The sequence below is a fragment of the Phyllostomus hastatus genome, unplaced genomic scaffold, assembly GCF_019186645.2.
Source record: "Phyllostomus hastatus isolate PE091 unplaced genomic scaffold, TTU_PhHast_1.1 phas_contig_38, whole genome shotgun sequence".
In the NCBI taxonomy this organism is placed as follows: domain Eukaryota; kingdom Metazoa; phylum Chordata; class Mammalia; order Chiroptera; family Phyllostomidae; genus Phyllostomus; species Phyllostomus hastatus.
In genome coordinates, this window is record NW_025333869.1 from 35946494 (window position 1) to 35970561 (window position 24068).

A 24068-nucleotide genomic window follows, 5' to 3' on the forward strand; every position below is an offset into this window, starting at 1 on the left:
ATATTTCAATTTCATTGTTGGGATGAACAGAACAGTAGCTGCAGAAATAAAGCAATCCTTTACTGAATGAAACGTTGGCTTTTTACTAAGGAAATGCTGGCTATTGCTTTCTGAGTGACTCTTGCCATTTAAAAGGTTACACTTGCGAGGCAGCAATTTAGCAACAGTGCAGCTGCAGTTAATAATCATTAATCATTTTCACCTGGAGCATTCAGAAACATTTGCTCTTTATAACTGATTGCATATGAATTAAAAGGAATTGGGAGGAAGGTCCTTTAGAAACAATAAAGGCATGGAAGTTACTGTAGGTCCAGGCTCCATATGGATGGCCAGATGGCTCTCTGTCTCCACATTTGTGCTCACCTGGGGTCAGAGGAATTCTACGATAGTGCACCATATAAATCTCCTTCCCTACAAAAATACAACTAGGCCGTAGGCTCACAAAAAGAGCGCTTTCAAAATTAAGAGTACCATGAAGTAAGATAAGAATGATGTTGGAGTTCCTGGATTCAATTTATGAAAGAAAGAAATCTGTCTCCTGAGAAAAATCCTAAGACAGCAATGCTGAGCTTGGCCCTGGCTCTGCAACAGATCTGTCGGGCAAAGATTTCTCCACACTATGGCTCTCAGGCACAGAGGCTGCACAGCTGGGTGGTGGACCAGTGAGCCATGCCAAGCACTTGACCAAATACTGAAACACTCTTCAAGATCTGTTTTGGAGATTCCGGCAGAGCTGTGCAGCCACTCCCACATCCCCAGCCAACCACTGGCTCTTCTTGTCCATGTGGGAATTTGATCCTCTTATACTAAAGCTGCAGCTTCACAAGGGATTCCCAGGGAGAGGATGAGGAAGGAAAGAGGACACTCCAATAGCCAATCAGATCCATCTAATCTCCTCTGGGATCAATGCAGTCACCAAATCTAAGAATTGCATTCTGCATTGTTTTAGGTGCCACCATTTACTTTCTTCAGTTTTCAACTCCCAATTGAGAGGTCCTTCATATATCATAAGTGCAAGGAATTTCTTGATAAGGTTCTCTTTCTCTTATAAATAGATGTTTCATCTCTTGTGGAGGCAATGTGTAGAGGCAAGGTTCCAGGACCAAGCTCCGAAGGCCTGCAGCCCTGGACCACTCCACCAATGGAAGGTAAGGCCCCCATGTCATTAAAAAAAAACATTGAGGAGGGCCCAGTGAGGTACTGGGTCAAGGGGGAGGCAGAGCAGGACATGATGAACTCATGGGAGGAACCACAGGACTTGACGGCGTGGCAGGCTGACCGTATAACTCATTATCCGAATAATAAACTTACTTTTTTGAGAGTGAAGGTGGAAATTATTAAAAATTAACACTGGAACAACTGGTATAAGCAAGGATGTCTGGGGAAAACCCGGACATTGGTAATGTTGACAAGGGTGTAAAAAATTTACAACTGTGCTGTTTAGTATAATAGCCATTGGCCATATGTGACTATTAGCAATTAAAATGTCCTACAAATGAAATACATACCATATTTTAAAGACTTAGTACAAAAAAGTAAAATATTGCATTAACATGTCTTTATATAGATTACACGATTAAATAATATTTTGCATGTAGCATGCTAAGCAAATACATTAAAATTTGAAAAAATGTGCAAAAATATTCTTAGTGATATTGATTACGGTACATAACTTTCTTTACATTTCATTTTAACTACTTATAGATTCTATATTCTCTTTAAAACCCCCACTTTCTTAAAACATACGACAAAAGCAAAATAACTGTGATTCTTTAATGATTCCTTTTTATTAATTATGAATCCCTGTATTTTAACCCTAATCCTGAACTTCAGTGCAACTAAGCTTACAGTCAATTTTAATGATCCAGCATTAAATGAAAGGAAAGGAGAGAAAGATGGAAAAGGAGAGGCACAAAACTGTTGTATGCTGGGGTACAGAACGGAGATCGTTTTCACCCCAGACCTGCACCTGCCAGCAGCCTGCCTCTCAGCTCCGTCCTCCTGTCAGTGACGGAGGTTCCAGCCCAAGCTGACAGGAAGTGCTCAGGCTTTAGTGGGAAGTGCACTTGGGAAAGAAAGAGTGGACCATGTTCTCTTATTTAGACTTGGCTGACACCACACTGGTCTTTTCAAATCTGAGACTCTTGACACAGGGCCAACGTAATCGATGGTAACCACTGACTTGCTGAGTGTCTACTATGCTCATTTAGATTGCTTTTCTTTATTACATAGTCTTCAAATACTCCCAGCTGTGCATTTCAGGATTCCAAATTTGTCCAAAACCATGAAGAAAGGCATTTATTGTGATAACTATTGTCAATTCTTGTCTATTTACCTCTTTATACAGCCCAAAAGTGTGGGTGCTGTTACAGACAAAAGCACTGGACTCATGCTGAGTCTTAACCGTGTATATTTAAAGCCAAAATCTTAGGCTTCACACTTCTTTTTATCTTTATGTCAATTCAGTTACATCTTGTCAATGTAAAATATCAAATGCTGCTTTTCACCTTAAGTTGCTACCCACTGAGTACTTTCTTCTATTGCCCGGCATGCAAATGTGATCACATTCTGCTCAACTTCTTTATGCCCCTGTCTTTTCCTGATGAGAAAAAGCATTTTCTGAGTGTTTGTGTTCATTCAACAAGCATTTACTGAGCACCTGCTAGGTGTCAAACACTTAGATATTTGGGGAGAAATAACAAATAAGGCACAGCTGAACAGAATGTCCAGTATGTGGGCACTTAGTGTTTACTGAATGAATAAATATGGTCCCTGGCCACAGAGCTCAAATTCTACAGGAAGAGATAATAATGTAAGTCTGTAATTACACTTCATCATGACAAGTGCTAGAGTAAGAGCATATACAAAATGTGGTGGAAAAAGAAAATGACCTGGTCTGCTCCACCGGGAAAAATAAGGGAGGCTTCACAGAGGTGGCAGGTGAGTTACAACAGACACTTGAAGGTATGGAGTCCTGACTTTCTACTTGAGCATCACCCTTAACCAAATAAACAAATGTCAAGCTGATTACATCTAAAAATACGATTAAAAATCAAAGCTCACTTGATTTGTTTTGTTTGCGCTTGGGGCTGCCAATAGAAGCAGCAAATTCACCATGACTTGTGGATCCTATTCCATTTCGGTCTCTCCAGTTGTCAGAATCACTCCCACTTCCCAAGTGCTCGCGACTGTTGGACCTCGAGAGGGACATTGATGAGCCCTGTAAACAGTCAAAGCCAGATAAGGCACTGTGCAATAAGGGGGTTTCCTGGGCTGGGAGGGAAAAGATATCCAGTAAATCACCATGATTAACTTCAATTGCTAACCACTGTGGTTAGCCACGAATGCTGATTCTCGGGAACCAGCTGTGGTACCTGTCTCTGTCCTTGTCTTCCAGCCTCCAAGGACTTGGCAATACACACAGTGATGTTTTTGTTCATCATGAGGGTACCCAGCAGAGTTCTGAGAGTCCTCAGTACAGACTTACTCTTTGTAAGTCTAAATAAATATCAATTATTGAATTCCCCCAAGTCAAAATAAAAATCATAGCTGACCACGGCTTCCTTTAACATCTCTTTCTCAAGGCATCACGACACCACCCGCCCCAGGTCCCCTGCCGACCTCACTGTAGCCCTGTAGGATCTTCCTTCGCGTTCCCCCTCCAGATGTCCTGTCACCCTGGTGCTTGATTGGAGCCTGCCTGTCTCTCCCTCCCTCTCTCTTTCTTTCTCCACTTTCTTATTAAGTAATCTCAATCTCTTACAACTAAATCCATGACTCCCAAATTTTTACCCCCAGATTTGACTTTTCTGTTCAAATTGAGTGCATGGACCTGCCAATCGGACACCTCCATGCTCCTGCCTCACAGGCATTTTAAATGCAGAGTCCTTGAAATCAAATTGTTGTAAACCTGTCCCCACCAGCTACACCCAAACCTACTCCTCTCAGAATTCCTACATCTCAGTAAGTGACTCTACCATTCACCCAGCTGGTGAAGTTTTCCTCACTCCTCCTTTCCTCACAACGTCCAATCCATTGGTGTCATCTCTAAATATACCCCAAATCTACCTACTTCTCCCCATTTCCACAACTGCTACCAATAGCCTCCTTAATGAACATTCTGAGTCTGTTCTTTCCTCCCACCCCAATAATCCATTTTCCATAAAGCAACTAGGTTGATTTTTTAAATGCAAATTAGAACAAATCACGCCTCTGAATTAAGTCTTGCAATGCTTCTCCAGTACCTGACAATGGGCCGAGGTGCTCCATAACTGAGCCTATCTCTCCAACCTCATCTCAGTCCTCTATCATCCTAACCACCTGGGCACCAGGAATTCACTGGATGGTCCTGACTTCAAGGATGAGCCTGCCAGTTGTTCCCCTGGCCCAAAACTCCTTCCCTAGATCCTCACAAGGCTGGCCCTTCCTTGCCACCTAGGTCTTAGCTTGAATGTCACCTCATTAAGACTTGCTATCACAACCCAATCTAAAGCAGACTGTTTCATATCTATTAGGTACTTTGATTAACTAAATATTCTTATTTACTTGCTTTGTATCTCTTTCTACCCACCAAAAAGTAAGCTCTATTCATGAAAACAAGAGCCTGGAATCAAGCACTTTAATGTATCTTTAATGACTAGAATTGTGTCTGTAGCACAGATGTTGCTTAATAAATATCTGTGGAATTACAGAATCTCATAGGTACATCTTCCTACATCTAGAATGTTATTTGCTGACTTTTGGAAAGGGGCATAGGGAAAGGACGACTCCTAAGACCAACCCCCTCCCAGCTTTTCAATTAAAACCATCTTTAACATTATATTTCCACCAGATAATCCCAGTGCAGCAAGGGAAATAACAGCATGCTCAAAACTGGTAATTACCAGAGGCATTAATGAGATCATTGTATGTTACTTGAATATATTTTAAAGATTCTGCATCTAAACTCGTCTGAGCATTAAAAAACCATTAATTTAAGATCTAAGCTGACTTAATTCAAACACTATGTCAGACTTGGCTAAACACAGTGATTTCTAAAAACATTAAGTAAAATATACTCTTGTGACATCTACTAGTTTGTTATCTGATTAAGCTCACCTACACTCTTAGATTTATAAGATTTAAAATAATTGGACAACCTCATTACTCTCAGTGCTGAGAAATTAAAAACCATCTTTGACTCCCAATGCACGTTTTTATTTGCTCCAGAGAATGTGACCTTTGTTCATGCTTTTAAGGTCTGAGTGGCAAAGAGAAGAGGAAGCCCCTGAACCTGCTGTAGTTCTGCGGCTGTGACACCCATCGCAGGTGCAAGCAGCCTTGTGCTTGGCCTGTGGTGTCACAGTATGTGAAGTGGACAGGGTCATATTTTTTAGCCTTGAAGAAAACAAAACAAAGCCTCAAGCTCCTTTTGGAACAGGCTAATTTCTCAAAGCTGCCTTAAAACTGGATCAAATGTAGCTTCTGGGAAATCTGAATGAGGAGCTCAAAGCACCAACTTCTTGCCTCAAGCAAGTTTCCCAGAACAGGGAATCCCGTGAGCCCCGGTCCCTGGCTCACTGGGGGAGCAGCGCATGCCCATCAGGACCTCCTGGCTGAACATGCTTCCTCGTACAGCATTCTACTTATCCATTTGGTTGTTTTCTTTGGAAAAGAAGGAGCACAAACAGTGTTTCTAGCACCCTATAATTTAAAAATATCAGTGCTATAAGCAGAGATGTGGTCAACCTTTTAGTAAAAAGTAACTTCTATTTTCCCTAGGCCCTTCTCCCTCCCCCTTTGTCCTCCCCATGCCCTAACCCAAACAAGTGATCCCCACTCACTGCCCAGTTTCTGACCCCTCCGAGCGCTAGCAGGATAGAGAGCAACTGCTGCAGAGTATCAGATGCTATGGAAGGGCTGGGGGGCCCTCGCACCCCCTTTCATGGATTTGCAATGCATGAAGAAAGGTTCAAGTCCTACACACCAGGGAGAATTAGACCACTATTCCCAAAGAAAGCCTGATTTTTATCTCTTTGTCAGTGGTGTTTGAAGAGACCATAAATAAATGCGGGTTACATGGTGAACACTGAGCTAATGGTCCCACCCTCCACCAGCCTTGCAGTAGGACTGGGCCTCCAGACCTCAGCCAGGACAATGCAACAGGCAGGCCCAAGATGGACAAAGCAAGAAAAGCCACCAGAGGGAGTTCAGCCACCGAGTCAGGCCCCTGCTGCACAGAAAGGGGTCCTCTCATCCTTGGGTAAGTGCCTGAGCAGAGTCGGGTTCTGACGCCACCCTTTGTGCATTGTTCCCCTTCGTTTATGTCCCTGTAGAGTGGGGCAGAGAAGGGTGCCAAATTAGAATCGTACGAGGCTTTTGCTGAAAATGCAGATTCCTGGTTCCACTCCCTACCTGATGAATGAGATCCTGGAGGAAGAATTTGCATTTTTACCAAGTTGTCCAAGGGCCTCTTTTGCCTGCTAAGGTATGGCAATGTGGCCCTAGATCATTTACGTATCACTTTTGCTGTGTGCCCTCTTGGGTTAAACCACTAGGAAGAGAAGTATAAGGAAATCTTGTAAAATGAATTCAAGTCCTTTCTTTGACACTTACTGCCATGACCTCAAGTAAGACACTTAACTATTCTGGGCCCCCTTTCCTCCAGTGGAACTAACAGGGACCGCTAAATAGCACCCAGAACTCGCCGTTCACCAGGCTGTGCACTGAATGCCCTCTCCCCTGCCATCCTCATAACAACTCAAATGGAAAACAGGCTCCGAAGAGTGAAACCACAACCAGTGGTGGCTGTCGGACCCCACAGCCCCTGCACTTGACCACTACAGCATCAGAATGATCATCACTTCAAGCCACCATACTGTTGGTCTCCGAGAGCAGAACTGAATTAGCAGTTCTACAGCGAAGTATTTAATCTCTGAAAGTGCACAAACACAGTCAGCCACCTAACACTGTATCAAGCAAAGGTGGGTGAAAAAGGTGAGATTGTAGGTGCCTCGGATGAAAGAGTTAGCACAGCAGTTTTAAGGTTTCAGCCTACAAAAGAAGATGTTTTCTGCCACCAGAACTATAGTGGTAGAGAGAGGAGTGTACCTCCTAGAGCCTCGCAACATTTCATAATGGTGCCTACACTCTAGCTGCTGACAGTAGCTTTGTCTTTACATACAGCCTGCCAGGTTGCTGCTGTAGGTCTGACAATGACATTCACAGGAGACTGCTCTTTCTAGTATTTCCTTTTTCACTTACTCAGACAGACAAAGAAAAAACGCACATGTTTGCTTTTACCCTGCATCAACAGTCTAATTTATTACAAAGAAAACAGGTAGAGAAGAGAAGGCCAATCTACAAATGCTTGTGATTAGACTAACGACTACGAAGCCCTTCCCCAGTATTTGTTTTGCCGTCTACTGTGTTCTGGTTGAACACTGTGATTCTTGGATCGATCCCTTCTGCCCATGCTTGGGTCTGCAGTCTCCCCAGGGTTGTGTGTGCTTGCGTGTGCTCTCTTCCTCTGCCCCCACTCCCAAAAGGCCGATAGCCAAAATCTGATACTCTGAAACTGAGAAGGCCTTGCTGAGTGAGTCACGTGCAGACTGGCTGGCTGGGAAGCAGGAACTCTGGATCCCTTCACCATGTCGTGTGGATGCCAGCTTCCCAGTCTCACTCTGAGCAGGGCAGCCAACATCTGGGAGACATAAAATTTTGGAGCTCTTGTTTGTGATACTTCCTGCTGTGTTCCTGGCACATCAGACACACTGGATTTTTAACTCATATCTGAGCACTTGTTTTCATTGAATATTTGCCTTTTCCCCCTATGGTGGGCTTGCTAGTGATGCCCTTGGATGAAGGGATTCTTTATATAGTTTGTGGAATATTATTACATCTGTCCATTGCTTCATCTCAGTCTTGTTCTAGCATTTATGACACTCCCCTTAACAAAAACACCTTTATCTAAATTTACATCTCTGTAACAGATGAATAACAACTTTGAGAGAAGATACAGAGAAGAATATACTGCATTAGACTGCATCAATTTTGTAGCAATTTGTTTATAAGCATAGAAATTAAATCCCCATTAATGACTTCTCCTTAAGTAAATAAAGGATGGGAGGGGAGGGATGACAGCTCCCATTTGCTGAGAGACAAGACAGAAGAATGTGTAGGGAGGACTCTACAAACCTCGAAAGTGGTTGTCATTGTAGGCTTGTAGGACACGTGGTTGGCCCTTCTCAGCTCCTTGATAGTTTCCGCAGGCATGGATTTAGAAAACCCAAGGCCACTCCAGGTATTTGTAGGTGTTCTGACCTCTGTCACCACTGGTTTCTTTAACATAGCTTTGGAAAACAAAATATAAAACAATGCTTGATATTTTTAATATGGTTACTGATGAGTGTTGTTTTGATATATGTAAAGAAATCAGAACTTAATATTATTTCTTAACACAAAATGCCTTAAAGTATCTTCATAAAACATTTTATACAAAGTAATGGTAAATTCTGAAATGCTATGTTATCTCATAATCGATCTAATGCTAATCTAGTCAATAAAATACATTCAGTCTCAATAAATTTGTGCAACTTTGAACCTAAACATTTTTTTAATGAAGGTCCAATTTCACAATTCAGTGTGAATACTGGAAAACCTTTTAAGCATCTACGGGAAAAATGTATAGATCATTAGCATATCACATACCTTTGGTTGCTAACAGCTTCTTTTGTTCATAGTCAAATGCCTAAAAATAAGACAGATTTATTGCCAGTTAATCCAGATGCTATGCCAATGCTCCACGATGAGAACACAGAGGTTCTGACTGCAGCCCGTAGATCTGCCTGGGACACAAGCTAAGTTTTGCACCACGATGTGCCATTAATTCAGTGCAAGTCTGATCAATTTAAACATGTTTGCAAATGAATTAATTAGAATAGTGAATCACTACTTTTGAAGCACTGACAGTGACAAGAGTTAGACATTTTCCTTCAAAGGTAAAAAAATACCTATTTACTATAAATATTTAAAACACAAGGACAAGTATATGCTAAAGTATAGTGAATAACTTAATAATAATTATGCTAAGTTTCAAGACAATGCATTACAAAAATGCTTTCAGGCTATCCACTAGCCTCATGTCTCTCTCAAAATCCCCCCTTCAGTACATGGCCTGATGTGGTATAATGTCCAGACAACTTAACAAATTAGCCTAATTGAAATAGTCTTTGCTTTTGAAACGAGATAAATGGGAAATGTCTAGCTTTAACCTATAACAACATTAAGCATTACAATAAAAGTAAACCTAGTTACCTTTTATTGCAGAGGAGTTAGGGGGGCACTATCCATTCTCTTCATTCACAGTGAGTAAGTGACCAATGACGGAATCAGGTCTACACAGAAACCAAGCCAGGCCATTTTGAAGAAGTCTAGATGCAGCTACATCTCAAATGCTAACCCAGAGTTCTCCACTCCCCAGTTTAGGGACCAGCTAGGACTTGATTTAACAATGTCTTAAAGGCCTATCTGGAAGGTTGAGAACCACCTGGCAAGACCTCTTTTGATCCTCTCCCTGGGAGCACTAGATCACCATATTCAGGGTGCATGCCCAGGTAATTTACCGTCTGAAATGGCACTTCTGAGAGTGACTGCCAGAAATAATAATTAGGTCAGGATAATGCAAGGAAACTGGCTGGCTCAGATAAACCATTAACTCTAAGAACATGGCAGTAAATTGGGAGAGCCAGGATTTTAGAGAATACAACTGGGTGATGTTTTTTAATCTTAGGTCTAAAATGGCACTGGAAGTTAAGATCAACTATTACTGATTAATGTCCAAGGGCAAGGTGTGGGAAGATTCTGAAGTTCACTCACTCAGTAAATATTTATTGAATGCTGCTGGTTAGTGACTGGGCTGCCCTTTGTGGAAGAAGACAATGATTAGTCAGAAGTAGTCTGCAGCCTTGAAGCATGGAGAATCTTAGCAGGGATGGGTAAAAGAAATAACTACAAAATAAATCAGGAAGTGAGGTAAGTGTGGGAAGAGCTGGAGCCATAGCATTCCAAGAACATCAGAGACAAGACAGATGATTTTAGCTGATGGAATCGGAGAAGTCTTCAGTCTTTCTCCCTGTCAATGCTCAGTGACTATCATCATCAAGAACATTTCTCACCCACCCTAAAAGAAAGGAATAGGTGAATGGCTCACTCTAGGTGTAAAACTGATGGAAAAGATAAGAACCACAAAATGGAAGAAATCCATAAATGGATCATAAAGCAGATTTGATACTTCCTAGATGAAAAAATTTTAATCTGTATTAGCTGAAAATAAATCCACCAAAGAAAATATAAATCCTTTAAATCCTTTTTTTTTAACTAAAGGACATTTTATATAGGCCATGGCTTTTGTAAAAACATTCATCTAAAAACTCAGAGAAATGTTCAAATGCAAGGATTAAAAGAACCGATAAACTGGAATTATAGAAGTATAATTTAGTTCCATGAATTAATTTCTTTGACAGATCTGTAACAGCTTTGTTTCTTGGATTTTGTGCAACACTTTTTTCTTCTTTTGGAGGTGGGGAGATGGAGATGGTAGATAAATGTTTTACTAAGAGATAGGTAAGTCTACCCAGTAATTCTGATACTGAAATCAAATGCTTACAGAAATCTCTAGAAGCACAAAGCACAAAACCCTTCTCTTTCATATTGTAATGTATATGGAAATCAGATTTCTGCATTCTATGGTCAATAGCCTATTTTCAGTAATTAGCCTAATACTTTGAAAAGGGATATAGAAAAAATAATTCCTGCTGAGGAAATTGTTTAAAATAACCACAAAAATCTGTGACCCAATATAATCATCAATAGTATTTATCATCTACTTTCCGAAACACTAAAGCTTCATATCAGCTATTTTTATAATTTTATTTTTGGCGCTTCAATGATACCAAACAGATTTATCATCTCCATTTTATAGAAAGCAGGGTATTATATCTATTTATCCAAGACTGTGTCATGAGGCAGTAATACTTAGAAATAACAGTGCTGACATTTATCTCAAATTTTATAAAACAACTGATGAATAATGTCATTTACGTAATGCTTAGTGACACAGACCATTTATGTCATTTTTCATATTATATTTTAAATAATTTAATCACTTAAGCTAAATCCCGCATTTCATTTTTAAAGTTTATAGCAAAATCAATTCCTAACTACTGCATATATATTTAAATTTAATTTTGACTAGAGTGGAGAAAGAAAACGTAATTTCTCCTCTACTGCTCTACGCTCACTGAATTCACCATTCCCTAGCCCAAGCACACTCCATTTAGATGACATTCCCATTGTTTTACCATTACCTGCATGTTGACAAACGATGGCCGTGAGGCCAGGCGGGCCCTTTCGGAGTTTTGCTGAGCAGCTGCGGCCCTCTCTGCAGCACGTTCACTCCCCGGAGCCTTCTTGTCAGTCAAAGGGCTTTCGGCAGCACTCAGTTCAGGGTCTGAGAGCAACCTGTCAGTGCTGCTGTGAAACAGAGTTTGGAATTGAATACCCTGCATTACATACAAATGAACCAAATGTTTCCCATGTGCCACATTTACTCTGGATGCTAACCACTGTCACCCATTTACATGTATTATCTCATTTAATCCCCACTCCACCGCTATGAGGTAGGTGGTGTTCTTGCCCCCGTATTACAGAAGAAGGAAGTACCTTATCCAAGGTCATCATCTAGTGAATGATATTTGAACCCAGGCTTTCTGACTCTAAGAGCCATAGCTGAAACTATTTCATGGCACATATTCATACACAAGATAGACAGTATATTATGAATGGTACATACGGAGCAGACATACACACAGATTTCTAAATTAGTATACGTCAAGGAGACATCAATGGCCCATGCATACACAGTGGAAACAAGACTGAGCTGATCTGAAAGCATGCCAATGATCCAATTCATGTGTGTAAAATCTGCATTGGTATAGGGGGCAGAAAAAGAAGAAATACTTTCCAACACCTGTTCAGGGTTAATGAGAAGAGCATGAAAGTGCTTCTTCCTTTTAAAAAATGTTTATTGATTGATTAGAGAGAATGTGAGAGTGAGAAAGAGTGTGAGAGGGAGACACTAACTTGTTCCACTTATTTATGCATTCATTGGCTGATTTTTGTATGTGGCCTGACCGGGGATCAAACCCACAACCACGGCATATCACAATGACTCTAAACAACTAAGCTACCCAGCCAGAGTGAAAAATGCTTCTTAAAATGGTGACCAATTATCTGAATTACAAGAATTGATAATGCCCTATATGTGCACTTCAAGTTCAAACCCAACTGCATGTAAGCTCTAGTACAGAGGAAATAAACAGTATTAGTCAAAGAGCTGGTTTATTCATTCATTCTTTTATCATTCATTAAGTTGTGCTTGGGAAAATTGGAGGAATTTAGGAAGGGCTATTGGAAACAAAAGGAGGAGCAATGAACTTTGTTTGCTTGACAAGAGTTCACAGAGGTTTCAATGAAGACATTTCAACTGGAATTTAAAGGGCACGTGCAGGTTCACGAGTGCAAAAGGCCAGAAGAAGGGCAACCAGGAGGGAAAAGCATAAGCAGAGGAAAGGAGGCACACCATGCGGACTACTGGTGGTCTACAGCTGGGGTGCACTAAGATCAGACTCATGTGTTCCGAACAATTACTGGGACCAAATACAGGACTGACAGAGCTGATGAGAGACTGGAGGCAGGGAGATATTCTGGAGGGTGCCGACACATTCAGATGAGAACCCATCCACACTACAAGTCCACACTACACTTGATGAAAGGAACAGATATATACCTCAAACACTTCCATATAGAGAAAAAGCAAAATCAGTTATCTAACCTATAGTAAACAATGTTAATTTTGGGTATTAGTACCATGTAAAGAAAAACACAAATAAAGCAGATTTGGACAAAATGGCAACAACAGTAACTAACCCACCAAAGAGTTCATAAAAGCAAATCAGATTTTGGAAAGAAAAAGAGGAAACACAAGTGTCTATGCTATACTTGCCCACAGACATTCTACTCTATGAGGACACACAGTTCATACCCTGAACAACATGGGTGTGAACTACACTGGTTCACTTACATGCAGGTGTTTGCAATCAATAGACAGGTGGCTCACCATATTCCCTGGGTTTTATATCTGCAGATTCAACCAACTACAGATTGAAAACAGTATTTTCGATCCCCAGCTAGGAATCTGCAGAAGCAGAGGGCCAACTGTATGTGTTGTTCTATGGCATTTCCTATAAGGCACTTGAGAGTCTGTGGATCCCACATGGGGTCCTGGAATCAATCCCCCATAGATACCAAGGGACAGCTACAGTGAAGTTTGGGGTAAGTCCAAGTTAGATGCAGATTTTTGACTGTGCAGGGGGGCAGTGCCCCTAACTCCTCATTGTTCAAGGATCAACTGTATAAGAAGACTAATAAGACAGTTAGAGGAAACTGGGGAAATGGAGGTAGATGGGAGCAAAACCTTTCAATATAGAAGCATTCCATTGTTTTTCTTTTAAAAAACATGGGCAGCCTATTTGAAAAACAAACAAAAAGCAGTAAAAAAGAAAAGAAAGGAAAACACATTTGTAACTAACCTATGGTACAGGAGAGATATATATATAACACGATAGGTATTTCTATTCACTGATTTGTAATAAATGCAATCATGATATTGTCAAGTGTTTATTACCAAAGCTAGCAGTTAACTACCTTGGAACAAGGGAGCCATAGTTTAAATTAGAAATTCAAAGGCAAATGAAGAATTCACAGCCGGAAAATACCTAGCAGCAATAATCGAAGAGTGAAAATTGCCCTGCCGATTGCTCTACTGAAGAGCAGAGAGAACGTCAGCAGTTTTGCAGTGCTATAGATAGTTTACAGGACCCAGAGATAAACCCGAGGCTCATGAAGAAGGGAAGGCCTCCAGATAAAATATAAGGGTAAAAATGATCAGATTATTATTCCTTAATAAAAATTGCACCCACAAAAACATCACTAAGATTGAAATGGGATACTACTCAGCCATAACAGATGAAATTCTGCCATTTGAGACGAGTATGGGCCTTGAGGGTATTACACTAAGTGGAATAAATTAGAGAAAAAAGACAAGTACCGTATCATTCCACTCCTATGTGGAATACAGAAACAAACCACACAGACAAACGACATCAAAAAACAAAAATACGTTCACAGAGGCAGACAACAGACCTATGGCCACCAGAGGGAAGCCGAGTGGAGGAGGGGCAGAGTGGGGGAAAAGGGGCAACTGTGGGGGACAGATGGAGACTGGACTCTCAGCGGTGAACACGATGCAGTAATACACTGATGTCAAATTATGATACCGCACACCTGAAAGTTACATAATCTTGTAAACCAGTGTTTCTTCAATATAAAGAAACTGTTAAAGGAAAAAAAGCACAGAGAAATGAAAAAAAGAAAAAAAAGGATATGGGTAAGGTCAAATTCACTGAAACCAAACAGCACTAATTGCTGAACAAATCCAGTTTTGTTCCACTGACTTACAACAAATCTAGCCTGTTATACAATTTCCTTCAAAGCATCAAGGCCTTTTAAAGACGAAAATACCTACTGTAAGTGGGAGTTTTTGGTGCCTTGCAATAGTTCTACTGTCTGCCTCTTGGCACAGGAAACTTTGGAGGGACCCAGCATCTGTTTCAAGTCACCAGCATTCCCAGAATGGGAAGGGCTTCGAGGCATGCCTACTTCAACAAAAGCATCATTGCAACCTGCAGAGAAAAGAAAACAGTGAAAATGAAAACACCAGCTTCCCATCAACCACCACCTACAACGGAAACAAACCGGAATCCAACACTAGGGAGACACAGACGCAGCTGCTTTCAGCTGCAGATGCGACACCTTAACAAGGTCAGGCCGCCTCAGAACTTGAGATGAAACCTGAAGAGAAGATCCTATTTTTCAGAGATTGTTAAGGATGAACAGAAAAAAAGATATACTCTACTTAGAAAGAAATTACATAGATACATATATACACACACACATTTAGTAGATTGATGCTTTCCTACTATACAATTACATTCACTTTAATTTAGGAAATTCCAATGTAATGGGAAAGTGATTCTTTCTGTAAAAAGTTTATTTGCTTTTCAGTTTATCTTTTACCATGCTCTTTGGAATTTTATTCGAGATGTTGTCTTTCTGTATGTGAGGCAGGGTGAATCATAACTCATTAGCAAAACCAATTCAAAGTCACTGCATGGACTTTCTACAACCCCCTCAATTCAAGTAATGGACCAGGCTGAAGTTCAGAACGAGAGATACCTTCTGCGGGGTTTGGTTTGGGAGATGCCTGCTCAGATCCACTCGTTTGTCTGGACGGATCACCGTGGTTCGCACTCAGCACTTTTTCTCCAAGTGAGGAAGTGGATATCACACCATATTTTATATTTGGAGACTGAAATAATAACAGAAAATAACATGCAGTTGTGATTGCAATTCTACAATTCTTTTCAGCTGCAAGTTTTACTAGCAGTGGCTGATGTCTTACAAATAGCACAGATCACGTTATTCTGCCTGAGGGACATTACCTGTGCGTGTCCGTTTAAAGAAGCAGAGATTTTCTTGCCTTCTGTCTGCATACTGCTGATATGGACATCGACAGGAGTCAAGCCGGGAGGGGGAGATGGAGCTGTGTGCCCGTAGGCAGGTACTCCAGACAACAAAATGTTGGTTAACGTGGCTTGGGCAGTAGACGGAATCATCAGGTGTGGAGCAGCAGAAAAGCCTAGACCAACGTTTCGTGAGGACAGACATTAGACAGGAAAACTCAGAATCAACAAGCACATGTTGTTTCCAGCAGCAACAAAAAACGTCATTTTTGTGGCTGCAAATTCAGAACAGAATTCAATTTTGATACCTCTCTGGAAGTAGGTTATACATTACTACACAAAACAAAGTTAAAATGGAAGGACACTCGAGAACATTGAATTCAAGCTCCTCACTGTGCAGATGAAGAAACGAGCAAGACCCAGTACGTGCATATGACTACCAAGCAATTCTAACCTTTCCAGCTAGAACCTACATGTCCTCATGTTCAGATCAGTGGCCTTCATGTGACTTTGCCACTGTTCCCTGCACACCATGCTCTCTTTCCTGATCTGTTTGTCACATTTGAAGATGATGTTACTTTTATGGAAAACTCACTGCTTCACTGTGCATCATTTTAACTAATTTACACATTAGAGAATTTTCATTAGGCTACAGAATGCTTGGTACTGTAATTTTTCCCTAAGGACAAGAACCACTAGTAAATTTTATTTAAGTGCTGGTAATACCTACAAAGACATGCCTTCGGCTGTACTTAAATGATACTGACCTGTGGCACTTGAAGTATTAGCAAGTGGGGGTGCCCATAACGTGGGACTTGGAGTGCCAGAACTCGGACTTTGCAAAGGACTGACTGAGCTATTAAGAGCATTCAGGAGTGAGTTCGGGGTTGTCGAAGTGTTCAGAGATAAGGTGGTGGGGCCCAAAAGACCTGTAATAAATGGATGTAAAGTCAATATGCATAAATCCAAGATTTTAAAACAACAGATGGCACCAATACTGCCATTTGAAATGCACGTTGATATAACCTGAGTGATAGATGACCTTCTTTCAAATATTCACATGAAATACCACAGGATACAATGCCAACACAGGACCCAGCTTACCCACACACAGATGCTGACAAGGAAATGGAAGGCAGGTGTGTGTCCAAACCAGGAGGGTGGGCGGCAGGGTTGCTGAGCAGTGCCAGTGGCTCTGCACTCATTCCATTGGCCAAGATGAACAAAATCCTGCTCATTTCCCTGCGTAACGCAGCCCTCATATGCTTTCACACAAACACTTCGAACCACTGACAATTAGCAGTGACTAAGAGGATGTTTCCCACAGCAGAATGGCTCCATTTGGCCCGCTGTAGACGGGCCTGACTACTGGCAACGGTTTTTATTCTGTGTCAAAACACATACGTGATTTCTTTGCACTCCCTCTCAGTGCACACAGAAACTTTTCTCAGGAGAAAAAAAATTTTCCCCTTGTTTTAGGGATTTAATGCTTGATTTAGGTAATGCAATTTTCCTTCTGGCATTTAAAATATGTTCTAAAGTAAAATGTGGATTTTATACAAGTTTCCAGGAATCCTTAATGCATTAGGTAATATAGGTTACATAGAGCCATAAAAACATTTTGGAAATTGAGTAATTATGAATCTCTGCTCACTTTCCTTTTTCTCTCTGGTGCAGCAAGAACTCGGTTCCTGCCAAGTCATGTGACTGGCATTCCCAGACGCAGAGCTGTGTTGGTGTGACTGTGCAGACCCTCAGTGGGAGGGACGACTTTCCCAAGCAGGAAAAAAACTTGCCCTCGGTGTAATGGTACCTAAGCAAGGTTAGTTGGTACACTAATCACATTATTTAAACATGTTATTTTCACAAGATTTTATTTTTTTAAAAGCAAGAATAGCTATTAGAAAAAATTAAAGACTGCTGAGAGTATTTTTCTTATCTTAAGTCAACACCGAATTGGGCAGAATGATATGCTGGTTATTGCATTAACATTTTATATAAAGGCTACTGAGAAAACATACAACAAAGTAGGGAACCTAGCATAATTTCATAGAGCTACTAACTTCAGCCTGTAAGATGGGACTTCATTATGAGGCAATAAATATCACCAGGGCTATTGAGTGGCTGCCTCTGCTGCCTCACAGAACTAAAGACTGGGATGGTGATGTTCTTTCATCTTCCTGTGCTTTGCCTCGGCTACGAACACAGGTCTGCTGGTTCCCTGGGTGGCCGCAGGCTAGGTTTCCTTTGTGTCTCAGGAACACAGCAGGCCTACCTACTGGGAGTGGGGGCCTTGCCTGCTCTCACCTCCCCCTCTTCACACTCCTCACACAGATCTGCAATTACTTTCCAAAACGCAAACTGGATAATCTGTATCTCTAGGGACTGATGGCAATATTGCAAACGCCAGAGAGAGAGAGAACACATAAATTATAGTCGGCCTGCTGACTTCCCTCTCAGTGGCATTCCTAATTTAGGAGAACAATCACAGCCGAAAATAAAACAGTCAGACGTTGATTATTTATGCCGAAATAAGAAGAATCTGGGAAACAAATCCACAAAGTCTAACAAAAAAACGAAATGGATTGATTTGAGTTTTGTTGCTTTTCACCTGACCTGAGGGCCTGAAGAGGGGAAAACAAAGCCTTTAAAATAGAAGGAAAGGGAACTGGATACGCAATCCCCCAGTGACTGAGAGGGCTATAATAATAAATGTTATACCTAGTCCAGTGAGTCCGAGGCCTGCTGAGGCTAAGATATCCAGGCTGGGACATGCCAGGCCGGCAGGGCACGATGCTGGGGAAGGACTGGTTGCTATGGTAACCCCACTGCTTTCAAGTCCGAGGAGACATTTCCTTGCTTCATACATATTTAAGGCATTTCGTTCAACACTTTTCACAATCACAGACTATGAAAACACACAATGAGAAAGAAAACAGTGACATGCAAGTAGTCTACAATGAATGGGGGAGGTGGGTGAGAAATGAATATGGTCATAGAATTTCCACTTAGGGAATTTATTAATGCCACTTTAAAGTCAACTGTGCATTCTAACCACTTACTACGTTTCTTCCTTTTGGGAAAACCATAAAACGCTAGTTACCACTTACTGGGTGTGTCCTGTGTTCCAAGAACAGTGATGGCAGCTGCCAATATATTCCAATTCCCACCAAAACCTTATGAAGGGGTGGAAATTATTATTCACCCAATGTCAGGGTGAGGACCAGGGACGTACCCAATGTCACAGCACAGCTGTAGGGGCAGCCATCGACCTGGAGCGCGGGCCGACTCCAGAGCCCACTCCCGTTTACATCCTGGTCTTTACATTAAAGCTTTCCCCACTTTATCTCATTTTTGAAGAATAAATCAAACTTGTCTCCCTACAGTATATATACTGCATAATAACAGTCACTTACATTTGACATTTATGGTCTACTAGTTAACTAATAGACCTTGAGGTACCACTATTCCTCAATGATGACATATCTATGGCAAAGCTCATAACAAAATAAATTCCTAAACAATAAATCTTTTTTATCAATGGACTCATCTAGAAAATTGGAAGTGTGAACCCAGGAGGAAAGCCTCCCATCAACAATAAAGAAAATTTGTGGCTGAGAAAGCAGCTGAAGCAGCAGCGAGCATGGGCACCGGCAGGGCATAAATAAATGGCCCCCAGATGCTGCAGGGCCTCTGAGTTCTCACTTACAATCTATTTCCCCCTGACTTTCTGCTCCTGCCCTGCCGAGCTCCAGGAATTCTTCTTGCGTCTGTCCATCGTACATGCACAAGTCCTCGAAAGTCTATGCACCTCCGTCGTCTAGTCTTGGTGTCTAGTGACTCTAAGCCAACCCACCTAGTCAAGCTTGCCTGACACTTCACAATGCAGAAAACTAATGGCCTCGTCTCTATCTTTAAACTCACCATATCGGGTTCACTTAGAATCAATGCTATTTTTTCATTTAAAGTTTTCTTTTGAAGAAGGTGTGAGTTTGTCTTAAGCTGAACATTGAATACCACATTGTTTATATATACAAAAAGTGTATCTAATATATGTTGTGCATATACCATTAAGCATATTTGATAAAACTTACAGCTTAGAAATTTAAAAACAGAAGGCATGACTCTTTGGTGTCTTACCTACCGTAATAAAAACATGCATAAATATTACCATCGAGTACATGCTATTATTATGCAACTTGCTCTTTTTTTAACACCATTCTTATTCTTCAATAAGAGGTTTTTTCAGAGTGTATAATGCAGGGGGAATTGCGGGGAGGGGGGTGGGCTATCATTCCTTCTAGTGTGATTGGATAGTCTTATATTGCTCTTCAAAGTGGTTGTGCCAATTTACACAATACTCATATCGGACCACTCCTGTTTCCACACTTTCTCACTAGCACTCAACATCACTGGTGTTATCTCATTTAACTTTTACTGTATATGGAACTACTGAAATTTTGCAGCATCTTAAGGGAAAGGTTTCAGGAAGGCTGAACTGGGTGTAACTCATAACTAAAATACTTATTATTAAAGAGATGTGGACTTCTTTAAATTTCCAGGGCAAGCAGAGTGGCTCAGAAATGACTATTTTGGAACTGTATTGACATGTACACATTCAATATTTAGCCTTATCAACTACCTGGTAGCTTAGTAATGCTTAAAGTTACCAGCTTGCAAATTAGTTAAAAAAGGTTTTCTCTTTCTCTCTCCTATATTTATTGAAAAATAATGGTCACTAAAAATGGACTCCAAACACCAACATACATGAGAAAATGGTAATCAATAATGAATGCTATTACAAGTTTATATTGCACAAAATAACTAAATATGATATATGACATATGCATTATATAGGCTATTTAGTTCCATGAATGCTCAAATACACAGTTATATGCAAATATAAGGAAACGTGACGTGACACACGGTTCTCTGGGTCCAGACTCTGAACCAACCTTGCTCGGCTGTTTCGGCTTTGGTTTGATACTAACGAAGACATCCAGCTGTTCCATCAACTGAGCAATAAATTGTGGATCGACATCAATTTCTTCCTTCATATCAAACATAAGCACAAGAGGAAGACAGCCCTAGGAAATGTCACAATAGCAAGTGTAGGAGGTTAAAAAGTTACTCATTTAAACATCTAATAATTAAACATGCCTACAAATAATGCAATATTTCACAGAGCTAAAGAGTAAACCAAGGTATTAAAGCTAAATTACATACCTTCACACTTAAGATTTTATTTTTTTAAGGCAAAAATAGCTATTAGAAAAAAACTAAAGACTGTTGAGAGTATTTTTCCCATCTCAAGTCAATATCGAACTGGGCAGAGTGATTTGCTAGGTTATTGCACATAGCTCAGAGGGCTGTGTGAAAATAATGTTGAGTGGCAGGAACTACTTTTTGGGTGACAAAACTGTGTATGTCTTACATTTTTGTTTTTGGTTCTGAATTTTTACTCACTCTCCACCTGGGAAAACTCTGTTCCCCGACTTCAGCTGTGCGAGTGATGCCAAATTCCCAACCACATGAAGGGCACTCATCTTGCCCCTTCACCCAAGGATGGACAGTGGTGGCTTTTATCCTCTCCTGAATGAGATCTAAACACACATCCGCCTTTAAAGATCTTTCCACCTTGGCCTGGCTTTGCCTGTGCAATTGCGGGTCTGTGCGTCCACGTGCCAGCCCCTCCCCCAGGCCAAGCAGCCTCTTCACTACCTCTTACAGACTCTCTGCCGACATCTGCACTCTTCAGACAGCTTCTTCAACAACCCAAAGCCTGCTTCTCTTCTGATGTGGCTCAAACTTTACCTCCTCCCTCAAATTAATTGCTGCTATTGTTTCTTCTTTTAATTACCACACTATTTAGCACTGCAGGGTTTGGGGCTTGTTTTTTTCTCTGATGCTTTCTTCCCAGGCCCCTAATTTAACTGAGTAAAGGAGACACACAGCGTGCCCAGTGCTAGCCTAATGGCTGGTGGGGTTTGTACGTAAGTATCAGGAGAAGGTATCATGAACCATACTAGAATGAAAATGAAATTACTATGTTTCATTTCTCTTGTGGATAGAAGTGATTTTTGTAAGGACACGGCTATTAAAAAAAGGTGATGGTATTTAAAATACAGGTTAAACCCTTTTAATCTATCCTCTCTTCCCTACTTCTTTTAATACTGTGCAATAATATGTTTCTCTGCACACCTATAGTTTGGGCAGGGATAGCCCCAGCACGAAAAAGTTCACTGAACTCAAAATTACACCTACAGAATTCGAAAAGCAAGAAACAAATATGAAGAGCAAGCATAATGATCTTTGGATAGGAATATGCCATGTGATTAGTAGTATATTAAAAATAGCTTGATAAGTAAATTTGGCTAAAAAATACCATTCACAACAAAATTTCATAAAATTATGTATTATATTCTTTAATGATTAAAACAAGTTTTCATCTATCAGAGAAATGGAGTCAACCACACAAAATTGGATTTTGTAAGTTTCTCAAAAACAAATTCTACAAGTTAATTACAGCAAAGGCCATACCTGACGCCTACCGACTCAAATGTCACACGAAAGGGCAAGTTCTAAATCGAAGACGACTACGGTGTTTTTAATAAAAATATTTGTTAGTCTACATTATGTCAGCTCCTTTGGAAACTATATATCAACCTTCACACTGGGTTTTTAAATGAAGATAGGAAGGATAAATATATTGCAAATTATAAGTTGGAAGCAGTACTGAATTATATAACTCTGCTATTTTTCTTCATGTATAGCATTAAAATTCACAGCACAAACAGCATTTTTAAAATTATGTCAGAGATTTATGAAATGTACAAACATTTCATGCTACCAAAATTTGTCTTTGAGCGTTATATTTAAAATGTATTTTTACTTTCTTGTTTAAACAGAAGACTTTTTTTGTTGAGTGAAAACTGTAAACCAACATAGGTCCTATGAAAATAACCACCTTCCTCAAAATACAGTTATTTCATTTGAACCTCTCCTGTGTGTAGTCTAAGTTTTAAAAAGGCAAAGTACTGCAAGGAAATGTCTCACCTATATAATGAAATTTGGCCCATGAGGCACTACATGCCTTACTCATTTACTTCCTTGCACCAAGAACCTTCCCTATTTGACCGGGAGTGCTTTCCTAAATACCGCATTATCAAGGTGTGTGCAGCAACGCACACTGCGCCCAAAGAAGGAAAAAAAAATGTGACCCTAATGTCACTAAACCTACCATGAGATATTGCCTTGCAAGACAGACAGACTCAATGGTGCCCTGGAGGTAGACGGTGGATTTCTTTTGTGGATTACTAGGATCAGGAAAGTGGATCTGAGCACCTGTTCTCTGCATGATATGTTTGATGTTACTTCCATTTCGACCCATCATAAAGAGATGATGCTGAGCTGCGATATCTAGCTGTGTGCTCACGGGAATAGCAGACGCCAAGCTCCCTGCGAGATGTTCCAGCAGCATGGCAGTTCCCTCCTAGGAGAAAATGTGGGAGAGAAATTCGTGTCAAGTAACTGTCCACACACAGGGGAAGAAGTTCTCTAGTGCACTTCTAACAGCTACAGAAAAATACAACAAATTCTATGAACCAGAATGTAATACTAGGGAAAATTCTGGAAAACAAACAAGTCTAAAATCCTTTAAAAATCAACCTGAATAACATGCACCCTCACAATGTTCGGAATTATCTCCGTCACGTACCTTCACGGCACTAGTGTTGTTCTGGGACCCTCGCACTATGACGGTAGCACCATACATTCGAGAACGCTGCTTAAAGGACACTGAAATGTTGTAGGTTTGGGATATGTGCTGGATGGAGGGGGAATTGGGATCCGGGACAGGCTGAAGAATTCCAGCAATCGGTAGCTCAAACATCAGCACCAAAGGAAGCAGCTCCTAAAATGAGATTATGAAAACCCAAAGCAGATAGTTAAACTATCATTCATTTAGAAATATGTATAGTTCATTCATTCTTTTCTGAAGATCGAATTTTAAAACATAAATTGCTTTCATTATAGGCATAAGCTTGGGTAGAATATGTAAAGTTTCTTAAATTAAAGGAGCCTTTTATGGAACCAGAAAGTTTACAACTTTAACTGCCTGTGGCATTTTCCTCGGGACTCTGATTTCAAAATCACCAGAGAAACTAAGTCAGGTAACATCCAGAATGTTTCTAAGAAACTTCTTTAACCCATTAAACTTCTGTCAGTATATCCCACATACTGAACACATGATTTTATTATAAATTGATCAATTATAATATTTTTCATCTCTATAGGGAAAATATTGCTGACAGTGATTTCCAGTATTAAAGTAATAAATAGTTACCCGAATTCTAACTCGAGCAGACTCTACTCCTGCCGGCTGCCCTGCTATAGAAACCTGCAAAGATAAGGAAACACAGTCAGAGGTATGAACCCACATCTGCTTTT

General features: G+C 40.6%; 1 protein-coding gene across 3 annotated transcripts in view; it reads right to left on the minus strand.

The window, feature by feature from the left end:
- Positions 1-24068, minus strand: part of BICC1 (BicC family RNA binding protein 1) — a 263766-nt gene that overhangs the window by 13098 nt on the left and 226600 nt on the right. For 2 of the 3 annotated variants that reach the window (XM_045842263.1, XM_045842265.1), the window contains exons 6-18: positions 23965-24018; positions 23338-23532; positions 22861-23112; positions 20576-20707; positions 18342-18528; positions 16388-16549; positions 15600-15796; positions 15334-15466; positions 14624-14780; positions 11346-11511; positions 8689-8728; positions 8176-8330; positions 3064-3220 (exon numbers count right to left, since the gene is read on the minus strand). In XM_045842263.1, the coding sequence (XP_045698219.1) occupies positions 3064-3220; positions 8176-8330; positions 8689-8728; positions 11346-11511; positions 14624-14780; positions 15334-15466; positions 15600-15796; positions 16388-16549; positions 18342-18528; positions 20576-20707; positions 22861-23112; positions 23338-23532; positions 23965-24018 (1987 nt within the window). The remainder of the gene's footprint in view (positions 1-3063; positions 3221-8175; positions 8331-8688; positions 8729-11345; positions 11512-14623; positions 14781-15333; positions 15467-15599; positions 15797-16387; positions 16550-18341; positions 18529-20575; positions 20708-22860; positions 23113-23337; positions 23533-23964; positions 24019-24068) is intronic. The other variant, XM_045842264.1, reaches the window with a different exon arrangement.